The following is a 25,353-nucleotide window of genomic DNA, read 5'->3' on the forward strand; positions in this document are numbered from 1 at the left end:
GAGAGAGAGAGAGAGAGAGAGAGAGAGAGAGAGAGAGAGAGAGAGAGAGACACCTTGTGTCATAGAAACAGAAATTAGGAGGGAGGACCATGCTCTGCCCTTGAACAATCTCAGAAATACTGCAATTGGCCACCCCTCACAAATCCACAGGAATGAACTTCTAGAAAAGAACACAAACTAGCTCTGGAATGGAGTCAGGAACACTTGAATTCAAATCTGGCCTCAGATACTTGCTAAAGAAGATGTTCTTAATCTGGATTCCGTAAACTCTTAAAAAAAAATTTAATAACTGTGTTTCAACATAATTAGCTTTCTTTGTAATCTTCTGTATTTTATTTCATGGATCTGAGAACATTATACTGAGAAGGAGTCCATAGGCCTCCCAAAAACCTCTGGCCTGGTTTCACCTGTGGATTGGCCAATTTGGAAACGATAAGAAACTGAGAGGAATCATTTACAGACTGGGTGACACGGAGAGGATCAGAAAAGATTTCAACAGGTTAGAATTATGTGCTGAATCTAATAAAATGAAATTTAATAGTAATAAATATAAAATCCTACACTTCAGTTAAAAAATACAAAAATAAGATGGAGGAAACATGACAAGATAACAGCCCATGTGACAAAATCCTGGGGGTTTTAGGGATGGATTAAAAACTTAATAGATATGAAGATGGTGATATGGCATACAATAGAATTGATGTCATCTTTGATACTGTGAATGACCCATCAGTTTGAGTTGTGACTTTACCGAGTCACACTGGACAGAGCACTGGAAAGGAAGAGGAATAAACTTTTATACAGTATCTACTACAAGTCAGGTACTGTGCTAAGTGCTTTACAAATATTATCTCATTTGATCCTCACAATAACTGTGTGAAATAAGTACTATTATTATCCCCATTTTACAGTTGAGGAAACTGAGGCCAAGAAGGATGAAGTGACTTGCCCAAGATCACACAGCTAACAAGTGGCGGAGGCTGGATTTGAACTCAGATCTTCCTGAATCCAGACCCAGAGCTCTATACCCGGTGCCACTGAGCTGCCTCTGTTAGACCTGGAGTGAAGAAAACCTGAGTTCAAATCTGGCCTCCAAAACTTACTAGCTGTGTGATGCTGGGCAAGTCATTTCACCTCTGTTTGCCTCAATTTCTTCATCTGTAAAATGGGGATAATAATGCCACCTCCTTCCCTGGATGACTGTGAGGATCAAATGAGAATATTTGTAAAACACTTTGCCAATCTTAAAGAACCATGTAAATGCCAGCTAGTTGGTAGCTATTACAAACGTTCTGTATTTCACAAATTTTCAGGGCTACAAAATTCATCCCCAGTGACCAACCTTCTGGTGATGAGCCTCCATTCAGATGGTCATCAGCCATACTCAGTCCATCACTAGGTCAATACTCGGGAACCTTCTAGCTTCAGAGGCCCTGCCAGAGATTGCTTTTTATTGGTACAACTTCCAAGAACCCCCAACAGCAGCCCTCACTATAGTAGAGTTGCAACCCATCATGTTTTCTTATCCTGTGAAGTCCTCATCCATATCTCCATGGAGGATCTGCTCAAGTCTCTGCATGCCAAGACGGGGATGTTTGTGAAAGAACACAATCTTAGTTTGTGTTAATAAAAGGATGGCAACCTTAGTGAGGGAGAGGACAGACCTGCTGTCCTTGGTTCTGATCAGGCCACATCAGCAGTATTTTTCATTTAGTTCTATTTTAGGGAGGACATTCATAAGCTGAGAAGGACAACTAGGATGGAGAGAGGATTGGAAACTGTTGTTATATGATATATGAGGACCAGTTGAAGTTACTGGGAAAGTTCTCTTTCAATAACTGAAGTAAGAATGGGGGTCCATACTAATTATCTTTCAATATCTGTAACGGTTGTCCTGGGAAATTGGGTTCAACCTGGCCTCAAATAGTAGAACAAGAAACAATGGGTACAAGTTATGGGAGGTAGGGTATAAGGAAGATTCCAATGTAATATAGCTAAGGACTTCTCAACCATTAGAGCTGTCCAACAAGGAAAAAAGACATGTTGTTAGATAGTGAACTCTTTTTTTACTGGAGGTATTCAAATAGACTATAGATAACTCCATGCTCATATAAGGTGGGAATCTCTGGGTGGGAGGTTGTACTCGGTAATTTCCAAAGTTCCTTCCAACTCTAAGATTCAATTCAATTTAACAAACTTTTACTAAACAACTATCAGGTACAAGGCACTGAGCTCCATTTTGGGGATTCAAAGATGAAATAAGACTACCTTTGTCTTCAAGGAGATTACAATCACTAGGGGACAAGAGAAAGTTGCACAAATACTTCAATAACAACAATACATCAATGGATCCAATTCATTTCTTTTTTTTTTAGCTAGGCAATGCGGTTAAGTGACTTGCCCAGGGTGACACAGCCAGTAAGTGTTATGCGTCTGAGGCTGGATTTGAACTCAGGTCCTCCTGAATCCAGGGCCAGTGCTCTATCCACTGCACCTCCTAGCTGCCCCTTGGATTCAATTCATTTCATCCATTAGGATGCTCCCTCTCACAAGAGAGTTGCAACCCATCATGCTTTCTTATTCTGTGAAGTCCTTGTCCATATCTTCCCATCCACCCTCTATGGAGGATCTGTTCAAATCTCTTTAAGCCTTCCTCCAGTCTTTAACATTCCATGGGTATGGCTTTGGTGCTCAGACTGTCAGCCAGGAGACTGGCCACTAGATGATGAATTCTTTGGCAATGGTCCACTATGAAACATGCAGAAATGGTTATAACAAATGAGACTATGATAAGATGCTGTGTTCCTCCAAAATCTCAGTGATTCTGATAGTGTTTTACCATCCTTGAAAACTTTGCCTCTATTTGTGAGTGGTGACAGATAAGCTAGCATTCTGGTCACACTGGTTCTGATGGAAAAGACAGAATATAAACCAGCCTAGGAATGGAAGGCGCGTGGGACTGAAAATGCATGTGTGCTGGCAGTCAGATCGCTCTGTTTTGGCTCTAGTTACATTTTTAATCTTAAGATAATTTATTACTTCTGTTTTAAATATGTTGATAGTATCCAAAGTGGGAGAATCATGAGCACTAGACAATGCGTTGAAATGCAATTCTGCGTGAGACAGTGAGGTGCAATGGAAAGAGCCCTGAGCATCAGGATGCCCAGATTCTAGTCCCAGTTTTGTCCGTTCCTCCTGGCATGACTTTGGGCAAGTCACATACCCTTTCTATATCTCAGTTTCCCCGATGCATCAAATGATGGAATTAGACTAGGTGATCTCTTAGGTGTTTTCCAGCTGTAACAGCACTCGAGTCTATGATCAAACCTAACCCCAGATCAGATGGCAGAACAATTAATTTGCAGCTTTGTAGATTGTTATCCTGTTCTACTACAACTAGCTAGCATTTATATAAAACTTTAAGGTTTCAAATATTAACTCATTTGATCCTCACAATAACCCTAGAATGTAGGTGCTATGGTTATCCCCATTTGACAGAAAAGGAAACTGAGACAAGCAGAGATTAAGTGATTTGCCCAGGATCACACAGCTAGAGAGCATCTGAGGCTAAATTTGAACTCAGGTCTTCATGACTTCAGGCCCAGGGATCCATCCAGTCTACCACTGAGCTGCCTCTATGAAAAATACCAAAGTTCAATGTATACAGTTTTGTTCTTGATTTCTGATACTAATATATCTTACCAAACTGGGCTCTTCAGTATCTTGGAGTGAAATTCCAAAAATGTGTAAAGTCCAAACACACTTAGGAAATTCAAATACTTTTTAATGGCCATGAAATCAAGGCTAGTTAAAAAAAAAACCAGCAACAACAACAACAACAAAAACAAACAAAAAAAAAAACGAAGAAATTGGTTTCTTTCCAGTTAAGGATGAGGCTCCTTTTGGTGTAATTGATAGTCTTCTGTCTTGTAGGAATTGGTCTTCTAGCTTCTGCCCTGATGGGTACACACAAGTCCTCGTTCTTTACCATCCCGTGCTAATCAAGTGAGCATCCTCTTGACCACATAAGAGCAACAACAAGCTCACTGTGTAACTACGTCTCCTTTCTGGGACCCAGTGTCCTCATATCTGTAAAATGGATGGCTACATTAAATTTCCTTTTGTTGCCTCTCAGACCTAGAACCTCTCAATGGCTATTACAAATAGCCTTTTACTTTTTCACAAATTACAAATATTACAAATGACTATTACAAATTGCAAATTTGGAGTTTCTTTGGCACTCTTTTCCTCATCTATCCCAATTCGTCCCCTGCCTCTAGGAGTCCCTGTCTCTAACCTGACCTCTTGGAGTCCTGTGCCTTCACACTGCTCTCTGTACAATGACTCAAATGGGGATTATTTAGCACAATGACTCTAGCTAATGCCTGCTTTCTTTTTTATTTCCCAGTTAGCACTTTGAGAGGAGTCTTCTTAATTGTTGTGTAACCTGGTTCTACTAGTGTTAGGGTCAACGGTGAGAAGCTCATCTTGGGTTTTATACAGTGAAGCTGAGGGACCATAAGATTGAGATGACCTCTAGTGTTCTCATAAATCTTAGTTGGGCCTTTGTAGGTCAATATTATATATGTTAAGGCTATAGTTCTGTTTGATTCAACTGGAGGCAGCCATGGAAAGGGCACCAGAGTTATAGTTAGGGGTTGTTGTTATTGTTCAGTTGGATCAGTGGTTTCCAAGTCTTCATGACTCCATCTGGGGTTTTCTTGGTAAAGACACTGAAGTAGTTTGCCATTCCCTTTTTCAACTCATTTTTACAGATGAGGAAACAGAGGCAAACAGGGGTTAAGTGACTTGCCCAGGGCCATACAGCTAGTAAGTATCTGTGACCAGATTTGAACTCAGGAAGATGAGTCTTCCTGATTCCAGGCCCAGCGCTCTATCCACTGAGCCACCTAGCTGTTCTACTTGAGTGCAGATCTTGACTCTGACTCACTCACTCCCTGTGTGACCTTGGGCAAGTCACACACATAATGGGTCCTCCCTGGTCCTTAGGTTCCTCATCTGTAAAAGAAGAGAGTTGGACTTCAGACGTCCTCTGAAGTCTATTCCAGCTTTAACCTATGATCATATGGTTATTTCAGAGATAACAACAAAAGTAAAAACCTGTCTCCTCTTAGGGAGGATCATGGATAAAGAAGAAGCAGGTGCAAGATGGTACAATGGCAAGAAGGGATAGAACCCTACAAGTGGCAGCAGACTATCCAGTGGGATGAGGACAGGAACTGGTCTATTCCATAGAACTGACATGTACATAGGATGTTACACACATTAACTCATTTGATCCTCACAACAGTCCTCCATGCCTAGGTATATGCTCAGCGGACTGTCTCATCTCTAGCCATCATCCTCACTCTCACTTCCCTTCACCAGAACTCTGTCTTTGGTCATCCAGCTCTGATAAATTAACTTTTCCTTTATCTTTCTGGGCCCTAGGCCTCCATGCCATTTCTTAGTTGTCTCATCATACCCCCTTATGGGTCCACACCTCCACTTCCTTTCTAGTCTCCCTTTAGGCATTGTATTACACCATAAGAATGTAAGCTTCTTGAGGGAAATGACTATCCTGCTAGCTTATATTTGTATCCCCAGAACTCAGTATGGTGTCTGGTACACAGTAAGTGCTTCATAAATGCTCTATCTAGCTATCTTTTCTACTAAGGTTCTATTCTACTTGCCCTTGTCATAGAAGTAGCCTAGGACCTAGTGCAGGGCTGAAATCATAAATGTTTAATAATTACTCTCTGGAAAAAAAGTATATTTGACACTTTTAGGTTTAATCTGCATTATTAACATGTTATCTATCACTTTTTTAAATCTAAACAACCAACAAAACAATAAATTAAGCCCTCATTTGTAGCATTTGTTGATTTCCAAGATATAAATGCTCATAATGAGAATTTAACAATTGCCCTGCAAGCCAGTTCAAGCTGGTTCCCACACAATTCTGACCTAGAGTAAGTATCCCTTTTTTTAAGAGAAACACATTCAAATATAATTATCCCCATTTTACAGATAAGGAAATGTAAGACTCAGAGATGTAAAGTGACTTGTCCAAGGCTACACAGCCTTGTATTCTTCCTACAACTTCAACTTGACTCACAGTAGCGGGAGGCCAAATAGAGCTACAGGTAGGAAACCAGAGAGGTATCCATGGGCATACAGGGATGCCAGAAAAGAAAAGGAAAGTGAATCAGGAAAGTGAAGATAGAAGTATCTATCTGAGGCTGAGAGTTAGCAAAACCATAGTCTATGATGTTGAAAGAAGATCTCTAGACAAAGTGGTGTGCCACTCAAGCAAAAGCAATGTGTCCCAAGACAAGATGGGCCAGGGCCCTCTTCTTTTCACTTCTGTAAAAGTTGTTCTGCCTGGTAAAGTGGCCTTTTTGGGGGAGGGAGAGTGGAGAGTGGCTATAGGCTTATTTATATCTTGCCTAGGTTGTCAGAAGCAGGGAGAGTAGAACCTAAATAACCAAGTAAATACAGCAACTGATCTCTGATTTCCTGGCCACACATCCCAACCCCTAATCCTACCCCACTCCCACAATGGAACCTAGGACTCTATCCCTAGAACCAGAATGGGCTCTGATAGGTGAGTTTTTTGCCTTAACTTGCCTGGCTCCAGACCTCTTCCTCACCACTAGCCTCCCCCTATGCTTTCTGGATCCCCTTTATATGTTGTCTAACTTCATTAGAATGTAACCTCTGTTTTTGTTTTGACTATACATATTTGTTACAAGGGTTTCCACAGTGAGTTGTCATAGCCTGATGCCTTATTGACCAGATGCATTTTCACATGAAGACAACAGATCATTCCACGGCCCACAACCCCCTTTCAAAAAAACTCAGTATTACTATATCATCGTTGCATATCCTTGCTGTGGAAGTGCAGAATAAACCTCTTTTTGTTAACTATTCAATAGCTTACAAATGCCTCCTTTCATCCCAAAACTGAACCTGAACTATGCTGAAATTAAAGGTGGACCTCCAACATATCCCCAGCCCCTGCATAGTGACTGGACCACAGCAGGCATTTAACAAATGTTTGTTGAATTAAATTTAATTGAATTGAACTGAACTGATTTGCATTGAACATTCCAGGGACTAAACTTAAGACCCCTTGGGAAGAAATTCTGGAGCAACTTCATCTTCACATGATCAAGGCATCATTATGACCTAAGAAAATAATCTGAAATTAATGAATTCCACTCTGGACTGCAGCTTTCATTTCCTCCCAGATTATGTGTTGGACCCAAGGATGAGCTCCAGGAGTGGGCTGACACCATTCTCCACGTGGACCAAGAAGCTCTCAAAACCTCAGCCTTTGAGTTAATCATTTGTTTGTTTCTTACTTGTGCAACTAACCGCTTTCCCATATTAGAAACTAAGTAGCATTTATTCATTCTCCAGAGATAGAATTGCTCCTCCCTGGCTAGTTCCCAAGATACCTAAGTCTCCCAGGGTAACTCAGCATGAAGTACCACACAATTCAAATGTTACTATTAATGCTAATTAGTCAATAGTCATTATTACAATTGTTATTAATAACTAATAATTACTATTAATAATAACTCATAAACTAATTAACAGTTTACAAAACTCTTTACAAAGATGATCTCATTTATCACTTTCTGGGCTGCAGTTTCCTTTGTAAAATTAAGGCACTGAGGTTTCTCTTAGCTCTACAAGCTATGCCCTCACCACGTATGATTTTCTTTAAAGCCTTGTAAGGTAAGTAGTGAAAGTGTTATTAGGCACCATTTTTCTTCCTTCCTTCTTTTCTTTCCCTCCCTCCCTGCCTCCCTTCCCTCCCTCCTTCCTTCCTTCTTTCCTTCCTCTTCTTTCTTTCTTCCTTCTCTCTCTGTCTCTCTGTCTCTGTCTCTCTTGCTCCCTGAGAGAATCAGGCCTGTGATTTCATCAGGGTATGGAACTCCTGGCACGCATACATCTCCATCAACAGATGACCAACTCTCCTGCAACTGAATAGTGGAGAATAACCTGAGGCACTAAGGAGCCATATGGCTTGGCCCTTGTGACTCAGCTAGTATGTTCCAGAGGCAGGATCTGAATCCAGGTTTTTATTTTCCAAGGTCAGGTCTCCTGACACTATATCACACCTGCTTCTCAGCCTTCCTTTACTCCGTCTATATTGGTTTTTCATACATACTTATTTGCATGTTGTCTCCCCAATTAGACTGTGAGCTTCTGGAGCTGCAGGAACTTTTTTGAGGGGTGGGGTGGGGTATTCTCTACATCCATAGAGCTTAACACAGTACTGATACATAGTTAGCTCTTAATAAATGCTTGTTATTGGTGTTGACTTTACAAATGAGGAAAGTGAAGTTCAGAGAAATGAAATGTCCAAAGTCACACAACTAATGAGAAGCAGAGCAGAGACACAAGCCAAATCTTCAGGATCCAAATCTAATGTTGTTTCCACAACCCTATACTGCCTCTCTAATATTCCTGGAGGCTTTACTTTTCTAAGAAATTGAAACAAGGTTTATTCAGATTGTTTGTAAACTCTTCAGCTAGTCCAGATTGATTTCTATATTTTTTAAATGTCTGAGCTTTTTCATATTTATACAGTAAGGACACAGTAAGTATGATTAAGACTGTCCTAGGTCTTAGGTGACACAGTGGGCAAAGTGTTCGACCTGGAGTCAGAAAGACAAGATTTCAAATCTGACCTAAGTTAGTTACTAGATGTGTGATCCTTGCCAAATTACTTAACCTCTATTTGCCTCTGTTTCCTCATCTGTAAATGAGGATAATAATAAAAACCTACCTCCCAGGATTGCTGTGAAGGTCAAATGAGATAACTGTAAAGTGCTTAGCACAGTGCCTGATACATAGTAGGTGCTATATAAATGTTTCCTTCTTTCCTTCCTTTAGATTCATTCAAAACATTTTTGAGATAGATCCAACAGCAGACAGGAAAGAGACAATATCTACTTCCTATTCTCACATTTTGATTCTTTCCTTCCTCCCTCCCTCTTACTTTTTTTTTCCATTTTTCATAAACGGATGGCAAATCCTCAAAATTCAAACATCATATATCCTTGGGAATTCAACAAATAAACCACAGTGGAACAAGAGTATTATCATAGACAAAAGTGTCACCCTAAATCATCCAAACATAATAATGACATATAAAAATTTAAGAACACTTTTAATAGATGGTGTCATATTAAACACTAATAACATTTAAACTATGTTGGAATAAAAGACTTTCAAAATACAAAGACCTAGTGGAGAAATCAAAATGTGGGAATAAGAAGTAGATATCATCTTCATTGTCCTGACTGCAGGTGGCACTATCTCAAAGATGCTTTAGTTTAGGTGGACCCAAAGAAGATAAGCCTAGTCAGTCCCCCACATGGATCTAGTATGTTATGGAGAGGTTTTAAATAATAAATACACAGATAGCTAGATAGATACATTTATTCAATTATAAAACCCAAATCATTTTATCTTCATTCACAACACTCTGACAAACATGAAACATGAAAGAAAGATAGCAGAATGGTGCATTGCTCCAGGGACATTCCTACCTGAATTTCATCAAAAAGAGACATGAGAAAGAGCAAGAAAGAAAAAAGAACAGTAGACATAACTAGCACGTTATAGTTTACAAAGTTTGGTTGCATTATCTCTTTTGTGCCCCATAAAAATATCATGGGGTGAGTGGTTATTATTATTCCCATAATTACAGATGAGGAAACTGAGGTACATGGAGGTTAAATGTATTTGCCAAGATCTGTAAGCTTATCATTTGCAGAGTTGGAATTTAAATTTTTGGTCTTCTGACTCCAAATCCAGTACGCCTCTATCATAACTTTATCCCATTTCTCCTTTACAACTTTACTTATACCCTAAATTTAATTGTACAACTTTAATTCTCCTTTACAACTTAAATTGTAATTTAATTTAAAAGTACATTTATTTTGTACTTAACATATTCTAATTTGTATTATAGATATCTGTATGCATGTCATTTTGTCAGGTCAAAGAAAGCAATAACTGTGTATTATTAATCATTGTACCCCTCAGAACTTAGCATGTCATATTTATTGACTTGTTTTTATTGTTGAATTGGTAATAATAAATTCACCTCACATTTACAAAGGATATAAGCGGCTTCAGGGGCTATTTGAGTCTTAAAATCCTAGAGTAAGAACAGCTTCTGAAGACTTCTGACTCTGGGGGAGTGGAGACAAGGTAAGATTACACTAAGATTTGGAAGATAACAGAAACTCAATTAAATGAAAAAAATAACTGAAGTAGTAAACAGGAGGTGCCAATTTCATTCCCACGTTTTATATTTCTTTTGCTTTTGCTTCAAATGGTATTTTCTCTTATAGTATAAATGCTGGTAATTAGTATTTATTTACCATTCATGATGCTACTTTAATGAAAAATCATACTTTTACAGAAATGACATCTTGTTCATTATCTCTAATTTATCTGTACCTAGTGGAGAGCCCAGTCACATGATTTTTATTTTATAACTCAAGGCACTACCAGTTTTGATGGCAGCTATCTGATTTGCAGGCACATGGCCAGAGGATATCAAACTAGCCTCAAAAGCAATATATCTTACCAATTCATTTCTATTTCAGTGGGCCCTTCACTCACCTTGTGTTTAGAGTTAGAATGAATCTCACATATCATGTAGTCTAACCCTTTTATTTTATGGATGAGGAAGCTGAGGCCTAGAAAGATGAAGTGCTTTGCCTAAGGTCATAGAAATAATAAATTGTAGAACTGGGATTTGAAACTGGCTCTTTTGTCTTCAAATTCTGTGTTCTTTCGACTATGCCATACTGTTCCTATCAGCATCTAATTAACCTTCAGAGATTAGTTAGATAGAGACTCAAACTCTAATGAACCGAATTCTTTGACTTTCAGAAATCTGATTCCATGGAACTGCTTGTAATGAAACAGCAGATTGTTGAGTATTCTACTTAAGCACACTCTTGTTTGTGACACTTTCATATACCTAGACTCATACCTTCAGAATGTGGGGGAAGCAAACCCCCTCAGTATGTCTGGACTGACAGAGTCCACTAACTGATTTATGGATACAACTCAGCCTTGCTGATTCACAGCCAGCACAAGGAAGAGAAGTTAGACCCGAGTGCACCGGTTTCTGCCCTAAGTTCAACAGTAACAAACCAGCAAAGCCACGTCAGCTGGCACAGCCTCATTGAGAACCTTCAAGTTGAAAAGGCCTCAGAGATCACTGAGTCTAGCCCATAAATACACAGAAATTCCCTCTACTAGTCATGTCAGCTAGTCACCCCTTGAAGGCTTGCAGTACTGGGGAACTTGATTGCCAGTGTCATCTCATTCCACTTTGAGATGTCTGATGTATTTCTTACAATGTCTTACAGTGGCTCTGGGAGGGTGGAAGGGAGGGAAAGGGCAGACCTTTTTAAGCCCCATTCTATTGTGGAGGTAACGTGACTGTCCAGGAGCAATCAGCAACACCAAGAGCCAAATGTGGGCATTCTGACTCTCAGTAACATGCTTGGTCCATGACGGGGCACTGACTAGAAAGCAGGTACTTTAAAAATCAATTTTAAGATCTTCCCACCAGAAGAATAAAGACATTTGCATTTCCCAAGCTGATTGGCCCCCAGAGGCATGTTTATCATATATGCTGTAGTAAATAGGGAGCTCTGTTAACCTGTTCTGAATGTAGGAATACTGAGAGTTACCTGGCAGTTGAAGCTCATTTTTCCAAAATAGATTCAAATAATGTGTGTTTTCACATCTGTTCACCACACTGCTTGTCAGGCTAACTTCCTAGCGGAAAAAAGCATTTGGGTCAGGAGGTGAGAGGGAAAACCCATACACGAGTGGGCAAATGAGACGAACATGCCTGCCCACCAGACTGCCTGTGCGTGTAAACAAAATGCAGTCGAGAAAAGGGCCTTGCATGGGTGAGATCCCCAACATTTACTGAATGAAAGAATGAGTGAATGAATGAATGAATTCGCTGTCCATTCACAGCCAGAGCTGTGTAGATGATGCTACCATATGGGCATCAGTCATAGAACCCAGAATTAGTTAGAAGGTCACAATATAGAACATAAAATGTGGATGCTAAAGGAATATCAAACACAAAATGTTAGAGGCATAAGGAATTTGAAAGCAAAAAACATAGAATGTCAGCCAGAAAGGACTTTGGAGGGATCTAAGATGTTACACCTGCAATGGCCTTTGGAACACAGAATACAGAGAGCTGAAGAGGAAAGGAATGTCAGTGCCATTAAGGGTCCTTGGAGCTGAGAGAGTAGAATATTAGAGTTGGAGAGGCATTAAAACATAGAAACAAGAGTATCAAAACTGGATGGAGCCTTAGAACATAGAATGTCAGAAATGAAAAAGACTTACAGAGCCATTTAGTCCAGCCACCTTGTTTTAAGGAGAGGAAAACTAAGGCTAAGAGGGGAAGTTACTATTCCAGTCCACATAGCTATGGTTGGAATGAAAGAACCCTAGATTTGGAGTCAGAGGACCTAGGATTGAACCCCAATTCCAATACTTAGTTCTTGTGTGATCTTAAGAAAAATCGGTTCATATGTCCAAAAGGCTATAAAACTGTGCATACCCTTTGACCCAGCAATATTACTGGGTCTGTATCCCAAAGAGATCATAAAAATGGGAAAAGGACCCATATGTACAAAAAATGCTTATAGCAACTCTTTTTGTGGTGGCAAAGAACTGGAAATTGAGGGATGCCCATCAATTGGGGAATGGCTGAAGAAGTTGTGGTATATGAATGTAATGGAATACTATTGTGCTATAAGAAATGACAAGCAGGACGCTCTCAGAAAAACCTGCAAAAACTTATATGAACTGATACAAAGTGAAATGAGCAGAACCAGGGGAACACTGTACACAGTAAAAGCAACATTGTGCAATGATCAACTATGAATGACTTATCTATTCTCGGCAATACAATAAACCAAGACAATTCAGAAGGACTTATGATCAAAAATGCTATCCATCTCCAGAGAAAGAACTGAATGCAGACCAAAGCATATTTTTTAACTTTCTTTTTCTTTTTTTTTTTGGTCTATGTTTTCTTTCACAATATGACTAATATGGAAATATGTTTTGTGTGACTGCACATGTATAACCTATATCAAATTGCTTTCTTCTCAATAAGGAGAAAAGAGAGGGAGAGAGAGAATCTGGAACTCATATTTTAAATAACGAATATTAAAAATTATTTTTACATGTAATTGGGAAAAATAAAATATTAAATAAATATAAGAAAACCCTTGGAGAAAAAAATGAATCATTTCCCCTCTCTAGGCTATAGTTCTATCATCAGTAAAATGCAGAGGTTGATCCTCTGAATTTCCTTCTTGATCTAAATCTCTGATCTCATGATGAAATCTCTGAAAAAAAGACATAGCTCATTTCTGGTTTGGGATTGACGATGAAATAAGTGGTGTGAGGATCATCCTTTCCCTAATCTTCACTCCCCCTCCGACTCCAAGTGGTTTATCTGAACCTCCAAACCAATCTTAAGGAGTCTATCTTTCAACTGAGGCAGTCAGGTGACACAATGGCTAGAATGCAGGGTCTGGAGCCAGGAAGACCTGAGTTCAAATACCACTTCAGATACTTACAAACTGTGTGATCTTGGGCAAGACCTCTGTTTGCTTCAATTTCCCCAACTGTAAAATGGGAGTAATAATAGTACCTACCTCCCAGGGTTGTTGTAAGGATGATATGTATTTATTTATTGTTGTAAGGACAATATTTATAAAGTGCCTGGAAAATAAAAAGTGTTACATAAATGCTAACTATTATTATTTATAAAGAGGCACAAATTTTAGATTTATAGCTTTTTGTCATTAAACCTCACAACGATTTTACAACTTTCCATGACATGATTAGTGGTCCCAACATAGTCATGGATTGGTCTTTCTAGAAGCTCAAAATAGTCTGAAAGCATCATCTCATTTGTCCCCACAAAGTCCCCAGGAAGTAGGTAGGGAGTCTATAAGCATAGCCCTTTTTAGGAGAGGCAGCATTATGGGATGGAAAGAACTCTGTCCTAGGAAGTCAGAAATTCCAGGTTCTAGTCCCATCTGTACTGCTTGTTGGCTGTATGACCATGAGCAAATTATTTTTCTTTTCTCTCAGTCTCTAAAATGAAGTTAAGAAGTCCATTCAGCTTATTTCACTAGCCTGTTGGGAGGGCTTAATAAGATAATAGTTGGGAAAATGTGCTACCCATCATTATAATTTCACAAATGAGAGAACTGAAACTCAGGGAAGCAAGTGATTTGTCTTGGGTCACACAGCTTGGACTGATCTCTGCATGTCCCCCCAGGGCTCCTGATTCTTATCTCACTAGTCTTTTCTCAATTTCTACAGTTGAGCTCATGACTGGACCGATTCCCTGAGTGGAATTCAAATCCAAATAGGACTGTACATTCACCAAGGTAAGCAATGAAAATCCACAGACAAAATCCAATTCTGAAAACAAGGTGTGTCCTCTTTCACAGTATCCTAGTCTTAACATGGACTTAACCTAGTCACCATGGGATGACAAATGCTCCTGTTTTTATAGACCAATAAAGTTTACAAAGCATTTTCCTCACAACCATCCTGTGAGAGAGGTAATCCTTTACTTACTATTCTATTTACAGATGTGGAAACTGAGGCTGATTAAGGTGAAGTGGCCTGAGTAGGACTGTTCATTGAAGTATACCATAAAGGTTTCTTAGAATTGGAATGGAGGTTGGGAGTCACCTTTCTACTCAGACAGCCATAGACTCACAGAACCTTTTTCCCTAGGGTACAAGGCCTGACCAAGGGCATCCTACATACAAAGAAAGATGTCTTCCCTACAGCAACAGTCATTGCTAAAGATTTAAACTAAGCATCAGCCCAAAGGTATGTTAATTAAAGACTTGGCACATAACTAGGGGAATGACTCTTAGCTTCCTCAGTAAATTAAAAGAGTTGAGGATTAGCAGACCCTCTGGTTCAGGAACTCGTTGACCTCTCTTGCCACTACTTAGCCCATCGCCTTTCCACCACTGGAACAGTTTTCTACTCTTGTCAGCCACATTAGCCCACTTTCCCCCACCCCCATTTTCCAAATGTTACACAGCTGTTCCCTAAATACATAGACTCGTTGACTAAGCATTTAGGGCTGCCAAGCAAATTATACTGGTACAACTGCTGTCAAATTTTACAGGTCCTACTGAGGCCACTGTTTAGATGTGAGATTCTGGTTTCTTCTAAAGAAAATTATTTATAGTTCCACTAACAGGTTTTTCATCTGGCTCAACATGGGCTGTGTTGATACCTAATCAGTTTATCCATCCTGTGCCAATGGGCACTAGACTCCCTTACTTTCTGTATCTGTCTTCCGACTTTCTACGTCACCCTCTCATTTTCTGTGTCCCTCTCCTCCATATTTCTTCACCATCTCTTTACTCCTCTAGCTCCCACTGTCCCTTCCAATTTGGTATCCCTCTCCCTCTTACTTTTTTGTGATCCAAATCCCTTTTCTGCATCCTTCTTCCCATCTCCTTCTGTCCCTCCCCCTCCTTGCATGAGTCTCTTTCCCTTTTCTTACATCCCTCTGCTTCTCTCCCTTCTGTAGCCCTCTTCTCAATTTCTGTCCCCCTTGCCTCTCCCTTTTCTTTATTCTTCTCCTCATTTTGGGTGTCCCCTCTCTGTATTCCTAGATGTCAAGGATCTTGTGTTACCTCTTGGGCTGTGACCCTGGTCAAATCATTTAATCTCTCCAAGACTCAGTTTCTTCATATGTAAAATAAAGGAGTTGGATTTAATGGCCTCTAAAGACTTTTCCAGTTTTACCTAAATGCATAAAACTGTGATCACTTCTTTTTGCAGTCAAAGGACCTGGATTTAGGTCTTGACTCTGCTAGTTCCTACTTGTGTGACTTCTGCTTTTATTTAACTACCAGATGTCTGTTTAACGAGAGGATCATGAAACTATACAGATTTAGACCTGGAAAGGACCTTAGAGGCCATAGAGTCCATTATCCTTATTTCACAGATGAGGAAACTGAGGCACAGAGAGGTTAGGTGACTTGCCCAGAATCTCATAGTGTCTGACAGGAGATTTGAATCTAGGTTTTCCTAATTTCCTAACTTGCTACTTTTCTTCTGTATAACTAAAGGATTATACTAGATATCACTTAAGATTCTTTCAAGTTCTCAGTCCTGTGATTTCTCTCTGACAAAACTCACATTGCCTTGGTGTAGCTGATCTCAGTATAAGAAGAAAAACAATGTGAGTGAACTAATAAACACTGAGGTACTAATGGTCTTAATCTATTTGGTGCACTTACAATTTAAGAAGAGAAGGCTTAATTCAAATGAATTGTTAATTGGAAGAATTCTAAGTGGGATGATAAAAGCCAAAAATTTTAGGCAAGGTCAAATAAACATTTGTTAGATAAGTTGGTAATATTTTTAGCTTAATTGTAAGGGGAAGGAAATGGTTTCTTTTCATTTTGCCAAGTCAGGCGACTCAGATGTTTGTTTAAAGGTTCTATTCAATTCCCTTGTTTATATCAAGGATTTCCAGAGATTTATGAGGTCACATCAAAGAAATGGTCTCAAATCCTGTCCTTTCCTCTTTATTTCCTGTGATCATTTCCCCTTTACTTTGTGTTTGCCCTTTTTAGTGGCCAATTCTTCATGTAACTGCTGTGGCTCACTTCATGACTAGATAGATACACAAATTTCTGCCTTTAGAAGAAAAGATTAACTGAACAACCAAGTCCCTCAGTGGGATTGGATCCATTTAATTACTTAATGTATACTGAAACTGCCAATAATAACTAGTATTTTTTTTTTTTGGTTATACATGTACAATCATGTTAAATGTATTTCCACATCAGTCGCATTGTGAAAGAAGAATCAGAACAAAAAGGAAAAACCAGGAGAAAGAAAAAACAAAAAACATAAAAAGTGAAAATAGTATGCTTCAATCTGCATTCAGACTCATAGTTCTTTCCTTGGATATGCTTAGCATTTTCCATCATGAGTCTTTTGGAATTGTCTCGGATCATTGCGTTGCCGAGAAGAGCTAAGTCTATCATAGTTAATCACTGCACAATGTCATTGTTGCTATGTACAACACTCTCTTGGTCCTGCTCACTTCACTCAGCAACAGTTCATGTAAGTCTTTTCTGAAATCTACCTGCTCATCATTTCTTATAGCCTAATAGTATTCCATTACATTCATATACCACAACTTGTTCAGCCATTCCCCAACTGATGGGCATCCTCTCAATTTCTAATTCTTTGCCACCACAAAAAGACCTGCTATAAATATTTTTGAACATGTGGATCCTTTTCCCTTTTTATGATCTCTTTGGGATACAGATCTAGTAGTGATATTACTGGATCAATGGATATGCATGATTTTGTTGACCTTTGGGCATAGTTCCAAATTGCTCTCCAGAATGGTTGGATCAGTTCACAACTCCACCAACAATGCGTTGAGAGTTCCAATTTTTCCTACATCTTCTCCAATAACTGGTATTTATATAACACTTCAAGGTTTGCAAAATGCTTTACAAATATTACCTCATTTTATCCCAATGAGGTCTCTGTGTGAAGAGGATTCTTTTCCTAAGTAGCAGGAACACTTATATTAAATATAATGTATAGTAACTTTTTCTGCTTTCATGTTAAAAGTTAATAGCTTTCTTTGAATAGACTACAACATGTAATCTCTTGCCCAGTCTAGAAAACAGGGGCTTCTTAACTTTTTTGGTGTCCTGGGTTCCTTTGGCAGTCTGGGGGATCCTATAGATTCCTCAGAATAATGTTTTATTTTTTAAAAATATATAAGATTACATAGGAAACCAATTATATTGAAAAACCATTAAAAAAATCTATCTGTGTGTGCATAAATATGTATGCATGTGCATGTGCATGTGTGTGTGTGTAAAACTCCTGGATCTCTGGTTAAGAAACTCTGTAAAAAGTTCAACAGGATTTGTTTGCTTGGTTTTTTTTTTCACCTTTTGTAACTTTTGCAAGAAATCTTACAGGTTTTACACCCAAATGCCAAAATAATAGGAGCTTCTTCCAGGGTCATTCTTGGGATAAGTAGTAGCACCTCCGAATTTAACCTCTGAATTTAAAACCTCTGATGTGGTTAGCATAACCTCTGAATTTAAAAAGGCAATGCAAACAATGGGGACAGTTTTATGCAGATTATGTTACACTGTGCCCCATAGCACAATCTGCTGGCAAAGGACAGAGCTTAGTCCTGGAGCATCTGGTTGCATGAAGTATATAGTCTGCCTGTTTCTATTTTCATCTCTCCCATTCATTCTTCACACCAAGTCAACGAGCCAAGTCAACAAGCATTTATTAAGCATTTATCATGGGGCCAAGCTCTGTGAGAAGTTAATACCACTGCCCCAGAATCTTCTTGGCACTGCTGTGATCATGCTCTACCTCTACTCTGAAACACGGAGTGGGTTCCTCCTTATCTATTGAAGAAAGTTTAAACACTTGTGTTGGACATTCCAGGCCTTCTACAATATGACTCCAAAGTACCTGTCCAGCCGTATCTCACATTTCTCCCCTTCACTTATTCTACACTGTAACCACATTCTTTTTCTTATACTGCCCTCTCCTGTCTCTGGGCTTCATACTTTGAATAGATACTTTCCCTTACCCCACTTTTTTTTTTTGCTCTTTATTTTCTTTTTAATTTTCTGAAGGATATTATACTACAAATCCCACCGACAATAAAGTGCATTCGATGTATTTTATAAGCCAGTCACTTTGTTTAAGCAATCACAATTACAAAGTAAAATCAAAACAACAAAATAATGAACTGCATGCTGAAGTCTCTTTCTTCCTTTGAAGGCCAGATCAAATACTACTACCTCCTCCATGAAACCTTCCCTGATACCTCTTTTCATCCAAGATGAAACTGATCTCTCTCTTCAAATTGTTCACAGCACTTTTCTCAGAGTTTTCCTGGGCTCTTAATCTCACTCTTTTTTTTCATCAGTTAGTTCTGTACTTGTCCTTACTTTTATTAGATTACAATGTCAGTAAGAGTAGGAACCAAATCATCTTTGCATTTTCCCCCATTTAGTGGCGAGCATAGGGTCTTATACATAGTATGCAACAATAAAGGAAAGAAAGAGAAAGGAGAAGGAATGAGAGAGGAAGGGGGAGGGATAAAGAGAAGGAAAGGAGGAGGAAGAAATGAGAAAGCAGAGGAAGAAACAGGAAGGAAGTTTAAGGGCATAGGAAATCTGGGGAAGCCCCTGGTGGCAGCCAAGATAGGAATGGCAAGAAGCTAAACGGGGTCCTCACATCCCTGCTTTCATAATTCATGTCACTTACAATATTCATGAGGGTGAGAAGGTACTTCTGGACGTGTTCCTTCCCATGAAACTGAACCACAGAGTCATCAACACCCAGGAGAACCTCAATGTTGTAGTCATCATCGGTGGCATGCCTTCGAGACCGTCTCCTGGAGCCATTGATTCGGTCTTCAACAAGGCCAAGCATACTGCTGAGGTTATCCAGGCCTCTCAGGTCTTCTCCTGGAGTTAAAAACAAACACAGATCATCAGCAGGGGCCCCGCTATGGGGCAAGGTGGAGACGGCCAGATAGTTCACTAAAATTATCCAGTCAAGAAACCCAGAAGATTTCTAAACTGGAAGCTATTCCCTGGTGATGCAGAGGACATATGAAAAAATAAGCTGAAAACATCTGTGGATTTTGGCATCCTCCCGTAAGGAGATTTTTAAACAGCTAATATTGCTGGCTTTGAAATTCCCTACTTAGGCTCTTGCCTATTTCTAACTGTACATATCAGGATTGTGGCCTGGTGTGTACTGTCAGAAGTGGAGACAACGCCCATAGTCATGGTCCAAAGTGGCTAGTTAACACCTGCTGCTGATGAACCAAAAAGATAGCTAAAAATAGAAAATATTTTCCCACTGTGAACATGGTGGAGTGGTGGAAAGGGGAGCAAGGATTCAAAGAATAACAAAATTCTTAGACTGTCAACCAACATTAATTTAACTGTTGGTTCTTTTAATATTTTATCTTTGTCCATTAACTAACAAGTTAATATACTACTAGAGGAATCAAATCATATCTGTATTGGTATATTTTGTTAGAAATGAAAATCAAAGAAATCAAGCCAAGTGGAAGGACGATATGCAAATTCTCAAAGGAATTAAAAAAGAAGCTGATTGTGTTTGTTTCATCATGCAACATAATGTTAACAAGAAATATTTTTTATGGGGGTACATGAACATCTCACCTTACTAGTACTTATGATAAGGAGCAAACAAAATAGCGTTCTACAAAGATAATTGTATCTCCTGAGGCAGTATCTCTTGTGAAGGATGGACAAGTGGAGAAATTCTCTGAAGAATTTGAAAAGAACCTCCAAAAGAAGTCAACACATATCTTAATATTAGGTAATTTCAGTGTGTAAATGGGCATGGGGAAGTCAAAAGAAAAGAAGGAAGGAAGGTTGAAAAATATAGTTTGGGATCAAGATATGAAAAAGACCAAAAATTTTTAGACAACTTAGAAAATGAATGTCACATATATCATGAATACTTTAAAGAAGTGAGTTGGAAGGCATCAAATAACATCATAAACAATGTAATTAGGAGTCAGAAAATTTCTGGTTATCAACATGGAAGTTATTTCAGAATTAGTTCTTCATGTGCCAATAAACCATTAAGTAGTTAGAATAAAGGTCAAAGTAAATACCAAGTTAGAAGGAAGGCTAAAGATGAAAAGACATTGTGGCAATTACAATAGCTCTGAATTGATATTTTAAAGCAAATTGTTGGCTCAAAAGGGAGGAAATAAAAAAAAACTATTACTATTTCTTAGAAAAGTTTAACAGATGCAAAATAGTCACCATAAGAGGGAGGCGAAAAGAGTCTATAAACTGCCTTAGCTATACTAGATTGCTCATTGTTTTAATCACTGCTCACAACTGTTAATGAAATGAGATTATAGAAACACCAACATGTGTTCCATTTCATGTCTATTTGTTGTCCTTGACAAGTAGAGAGACATGGCATTCACGGTGAACACTGGTATAGCATTTGAGCTCATTTGCAAAACATTATTCAGGAAGATGAGGGCAGATAATTAGTAGTATCACCTCACAAAATAAAATCAGAGAAAATAAGTAGAGAAATTTGTGTGAAATCCAGTGAAATTATTCTGACATTCATAGATTCAATTGAAATTCAACAAATATTTATTAAGCACCCACTGTGCTTAACTATGCTAATAAATACTATTATTAGACATTGTACTGGGAACACAAAGATGAAAAATGGCAGTCGTTATCCTTAAGTTGCCTAGTTGTAGTTGAGTGGGGGTGAAGGGTGGCATGAGGCAGTGGGAATGACACACAAAAATAATTATAATATAAATTAGAGAATTGTTAAGTGCATAAGAAATATCCAATACAGTGACCTGAGAGAGTCAAGGAGAAAAGGAACATTTCTATCGGAAAGGGGCTGGGAGTGGAGGAATAATAACAGCTCCTCACATTGATATAATATTAAAGATTAGAAAACAATTCAGAGTCTTCGTGGAAGAAGTGGCATGTGAACTATGTCTTAGTTGGGAGGAGGGGATGTCAAAAGGCAAGAGTATAAACCAGACACAGAGGGCAGTGTGCCCTAAAAGTAAAAGGCAAAGAGACAGAAGAACGTGGTATGAAAAGGGGAAACAGTGATCTGTTGAATATGGTCAGAACATAGAATCCATGAAGGGGAATAAGGCTAGCCAGAAGCTAACTAATGACTGAAACAGAATGGATTGTTCAACAGTCACCTAAAGGCACTGTGTCTAGAGGCTCAAACTTGGAGGACAGAGGTAAAGAAAGGTCAAGTGATAGAGAAAAAATTACTCTGAAAATGGAAAAATGTATTTTTGAGTGAGGACTGTAGATTCTTGAGGACTCTGGGGAGGTTTGGGGATCTGGGTATTCTGATAAATATAACTGTGATGCATGGATCGCATGGATGAAAATTGGAAGGACAACAAATAGACATGGAACAGAACAGATCATTTAGTGTTCAAAAATGATATTTTCATCAGCAATGATGAAACCATCACATTTAGACCCCATATATTCTGTGACAATAGTACATAATACAATAAAGTTAGGAAGAATATCTGGACCTGACCAAATTCTTAGAGATGAAATTCATGCTGGGGGTAACACAATTTCTTTTTTTTTTAATCTTTTTTTATTTTTAAATTTTTTTATTATTCTATTCTTTTACTTTTTTAAAATTAATTAATTTTTAGTTCTCAACATTCACTTCCACAATATTTTGAGTTCCAAATTTTCTCCCTATCTCATCCATCCCCCCACCCCAAGATGGCACGCATTCTGAACACCCCTTTCCCTAATCTGCCCTCCCCACTATCTTTCCTCCTCTTGTCTTATCCCCTTCCCCTCCAATTTTCCTGTAGGGCAGAATATATTTCCATACCCCACTGCCTGTATATCTTATTTCCCAGTTGCATGTGAAAACATTTTTTTTAACATTTGTTTTTAAAACTTTAGGTTCCAAATTTTGTCCCTTCTTCCCTCCCCATCCAACCTCATTGAGAAGGTAAGCAACTTGATACCGGTTATAGATATGTAGTCATGCAAAACACTTCCATAGTAGTCATGTTGTGAAAAACTAAATATATTTCCCTTCATCCTATCCCACCCCCAATTTATTCTATTCTCTCTTTTGACCCTGTCCCTCCTTAGAAGTGTTTGTTTCTGATTACCCCCTCCCCCAATCTGCCCTCCCCTCTATCATCCCCCTTCTCTCTTGTCCCCTTCCCCCCTATTTTCCTGTAGGGTGAGATAGGGGTAACACAATTTCAAAGGCACTTTTGAGATTTATTTTGAAGACGTCTCAAAGAGAAGATACCAGAAGAATGGAAAAGATTGGATTGTGCTTTTATCAAAAATAGGCATCAGCAACTACCTCCCAATGTCTATTTTTTCACCTTTATAAAATCTTTATGGGAATGGTCTACATATGCATTTATAGTATCCTTGATGAATACATGAGAAGATAACAGGCAGGCTTTTGCAGGTAATTTTCTACCTTCTTATGGACACACAGCTAATTGAGAGCTGTACAGAATACAAGATCCTACTCTATTGTTCTCTTATTTTTAATTAGCATTTAATCCAGGGGAAGAAAATGAAGCCCTAAAGGCACTTTTTCAACAAGGAATCTCCCACATGTACTACTGTATATTTTACAACCCTCTATTATAGATGTAATCACTGAGTTAATTTTGCTCAGTGACCCACTGAGGATTGATATCAAAGGAGGTATAAAACATACTGACCTTAGATATTTGCATCATAGAAGATGCCTTGCACAGAATTGAAACAAAATATTTCCTATTAATGCTAAAGTTTTCATTATTTTTGTTCATGTATAACCTTATATTTACTAATTTTGTTAAGCCAGCCCTGGGATACTACAAAGCCTCAGTAAAATTCACAGTTATGTAAAAGAATCACACAATCAAAGAATAGGAGGGGATTTCAGACACCATTAAGTCAAACCTAATAAAAGCTAATCTAACTATTTATATTATAAATGCAACTAGATAGGGAATATCAAGTTAGCACAAGTGTCTATATTGTGGCCAGGATATTTAGATGGACAAATGAGTTGAGCTAGGATTGAATAGAATAATGTAAATTTGGGCCTCATTTGAGAAACAAAGCACTTTCAGTGATCTACAATTGATCAATATCGCTCATTTTTATAGCTTCAATTTTCTCCCAGTTCTGCTCTTTGGTTGCTGCAAATCACTGAGGCTCATAACCTTAGAAAAATAAAAATTATAAGTCATCCAAAAGGTAAGGGAAAAACATGTGGTGGATATAGGCAGGTCATAGTATATTGCCAATAGTAACTTGTTAATGAAAAGTGATGTAAAAGACATCATTAAGGTCATATGTGAGTAGACAAGCAAACAGACAAATTTAGAAACAGTGGCATGTAGTCCATAGAGTACTAGACTTGGAGGCAAAAGATCTGGGCACAAAAGCCACCTCTGACACACACATTTATACTTGGACACATATACTGTGCATATAAAGTTTATAATCAATAAGAATTTATTAAGTACCTATTTTATGTCAGATTGGAGCAGCTAGGTGGCACAGTGGATAGAGCACCAGGTCTGGAGTCAGGAAAACCTGAGTTCAAATCTGTCCTCAGACACTCACTACTTGTGTGACCCTTGGGCAATCACTTATTGTCTCAGTTTCCTCACCTGTAAAATGAGCTAGAGAAGAAAATGACAAACTATTCCAGTATCTTTGCCAAGAAAACCCCAAACAGGGTCACAAAGAGTCAAGACACAACTGAAACAACTGAACAATGACAACAATATGTCAAGCATTATGCTAAATACTGGGGCTATACAGACAAAAATGAAATAGTCCCTGCCTTCAAGATGCTTACATTCTATCACAGGAAATCGTATCTACATGTATAAAATGAATGCATAAATAAATATAACAGGTCTTTGGCACATGACCAGACCATCTAAGATGGTGGCACCCACATGGGAAATGCTAGGGACCTACTTTTTTTTTTTTGCTTTGTTTTGTTTTTTGTTTTTTGGTGAGGCAGTTGGGGTTAAGTGACTTGCCCAGAGTCACACAGCTAGTGAGTGTTATGTGTCTGAGGCCGGATTTGAACTCAGGCCCTCCTGACTCCAATGCTGGTGCTCTATCCACTGCGCCACCTAGCTACCCCTAGGGACCTATTTCTGAAAGACAAGAGGACTGGTTCAGGCATGAATAGTTGGACATTCTGCATTAGCCAGCTTGGGAGCAGCCTTTTTCCAATGGCTCTGTAGCCAGAAAGGTTTCCATCTTTAAATCTACCTGCCTGAGGCACAATCTCTCTTCCTGAAGCATCTAGGGATAAAGGATTCACAGCAGGGACACCATGAAATAAGCTGGGGAAAGTTCTGAGAGCCACCTTCCCCTCCCCTTAGGCCCTGAGGCCCAAAGAAAGGGGTTTGAGGTTTTATTTTTCCTTTTCAATTCTAGGTTCAGGAAGCAGAATCTATCCACTACTTGGGAGCTCAAGCCATGGGGACCTGGATTCCAGGTCAGATATTACAACCAGCCCAGGAGGGAAACCCTAAGAAGCTGGGACACCAGGAAGCTAGCTCAGGTGGGACTTTGGACTTGGAACTTGGTGGGATTAATGCTATGTAAGAACTGAATGAAGTTATGAACCTACTCTATTCCC

General features: G+C 38.8%; 1 protein-coding gene across 1 annotated transcript in view; it reads right to left on the bottom strand.

Moving 5' to 3' along the window:
• ADAMTS2 (ADAM metallopeptidase with thrombospondin type 1 motif 2) overlaps positions 1-25,353 on the bottom strand; it is a 451,457-nt gene that overhangs the window by 154,303 nt on the left and 271,801 nt on the right. The window contains exon 4 of the mRNA XM_027841791.1: positions 19,408-19,610. Within this exon, the coding sequence (XP_027697592.1) occupies positions 19,408-19,610 (203 nt within the window). The remainder of the gene's footprint in view (positions 1-19,407; positions 19,611-25,353) is intronic.

Source organism: Vombatus ursinus, unplaced genomic scaffold (genome assembly GCF_900497805.2).
Source record: "Vombatus ursinus unplaced genomic scaffold, bare-nosed wombat genome assembly UNPS02014863.1, whole genome shotgun sequence".
Lineage (NCBI taxonomy): Eukaryota > Metazoa > Chordata > Mammalia > Diprotodontia > Vombatidae > Vombatus > Vombatus ursinus.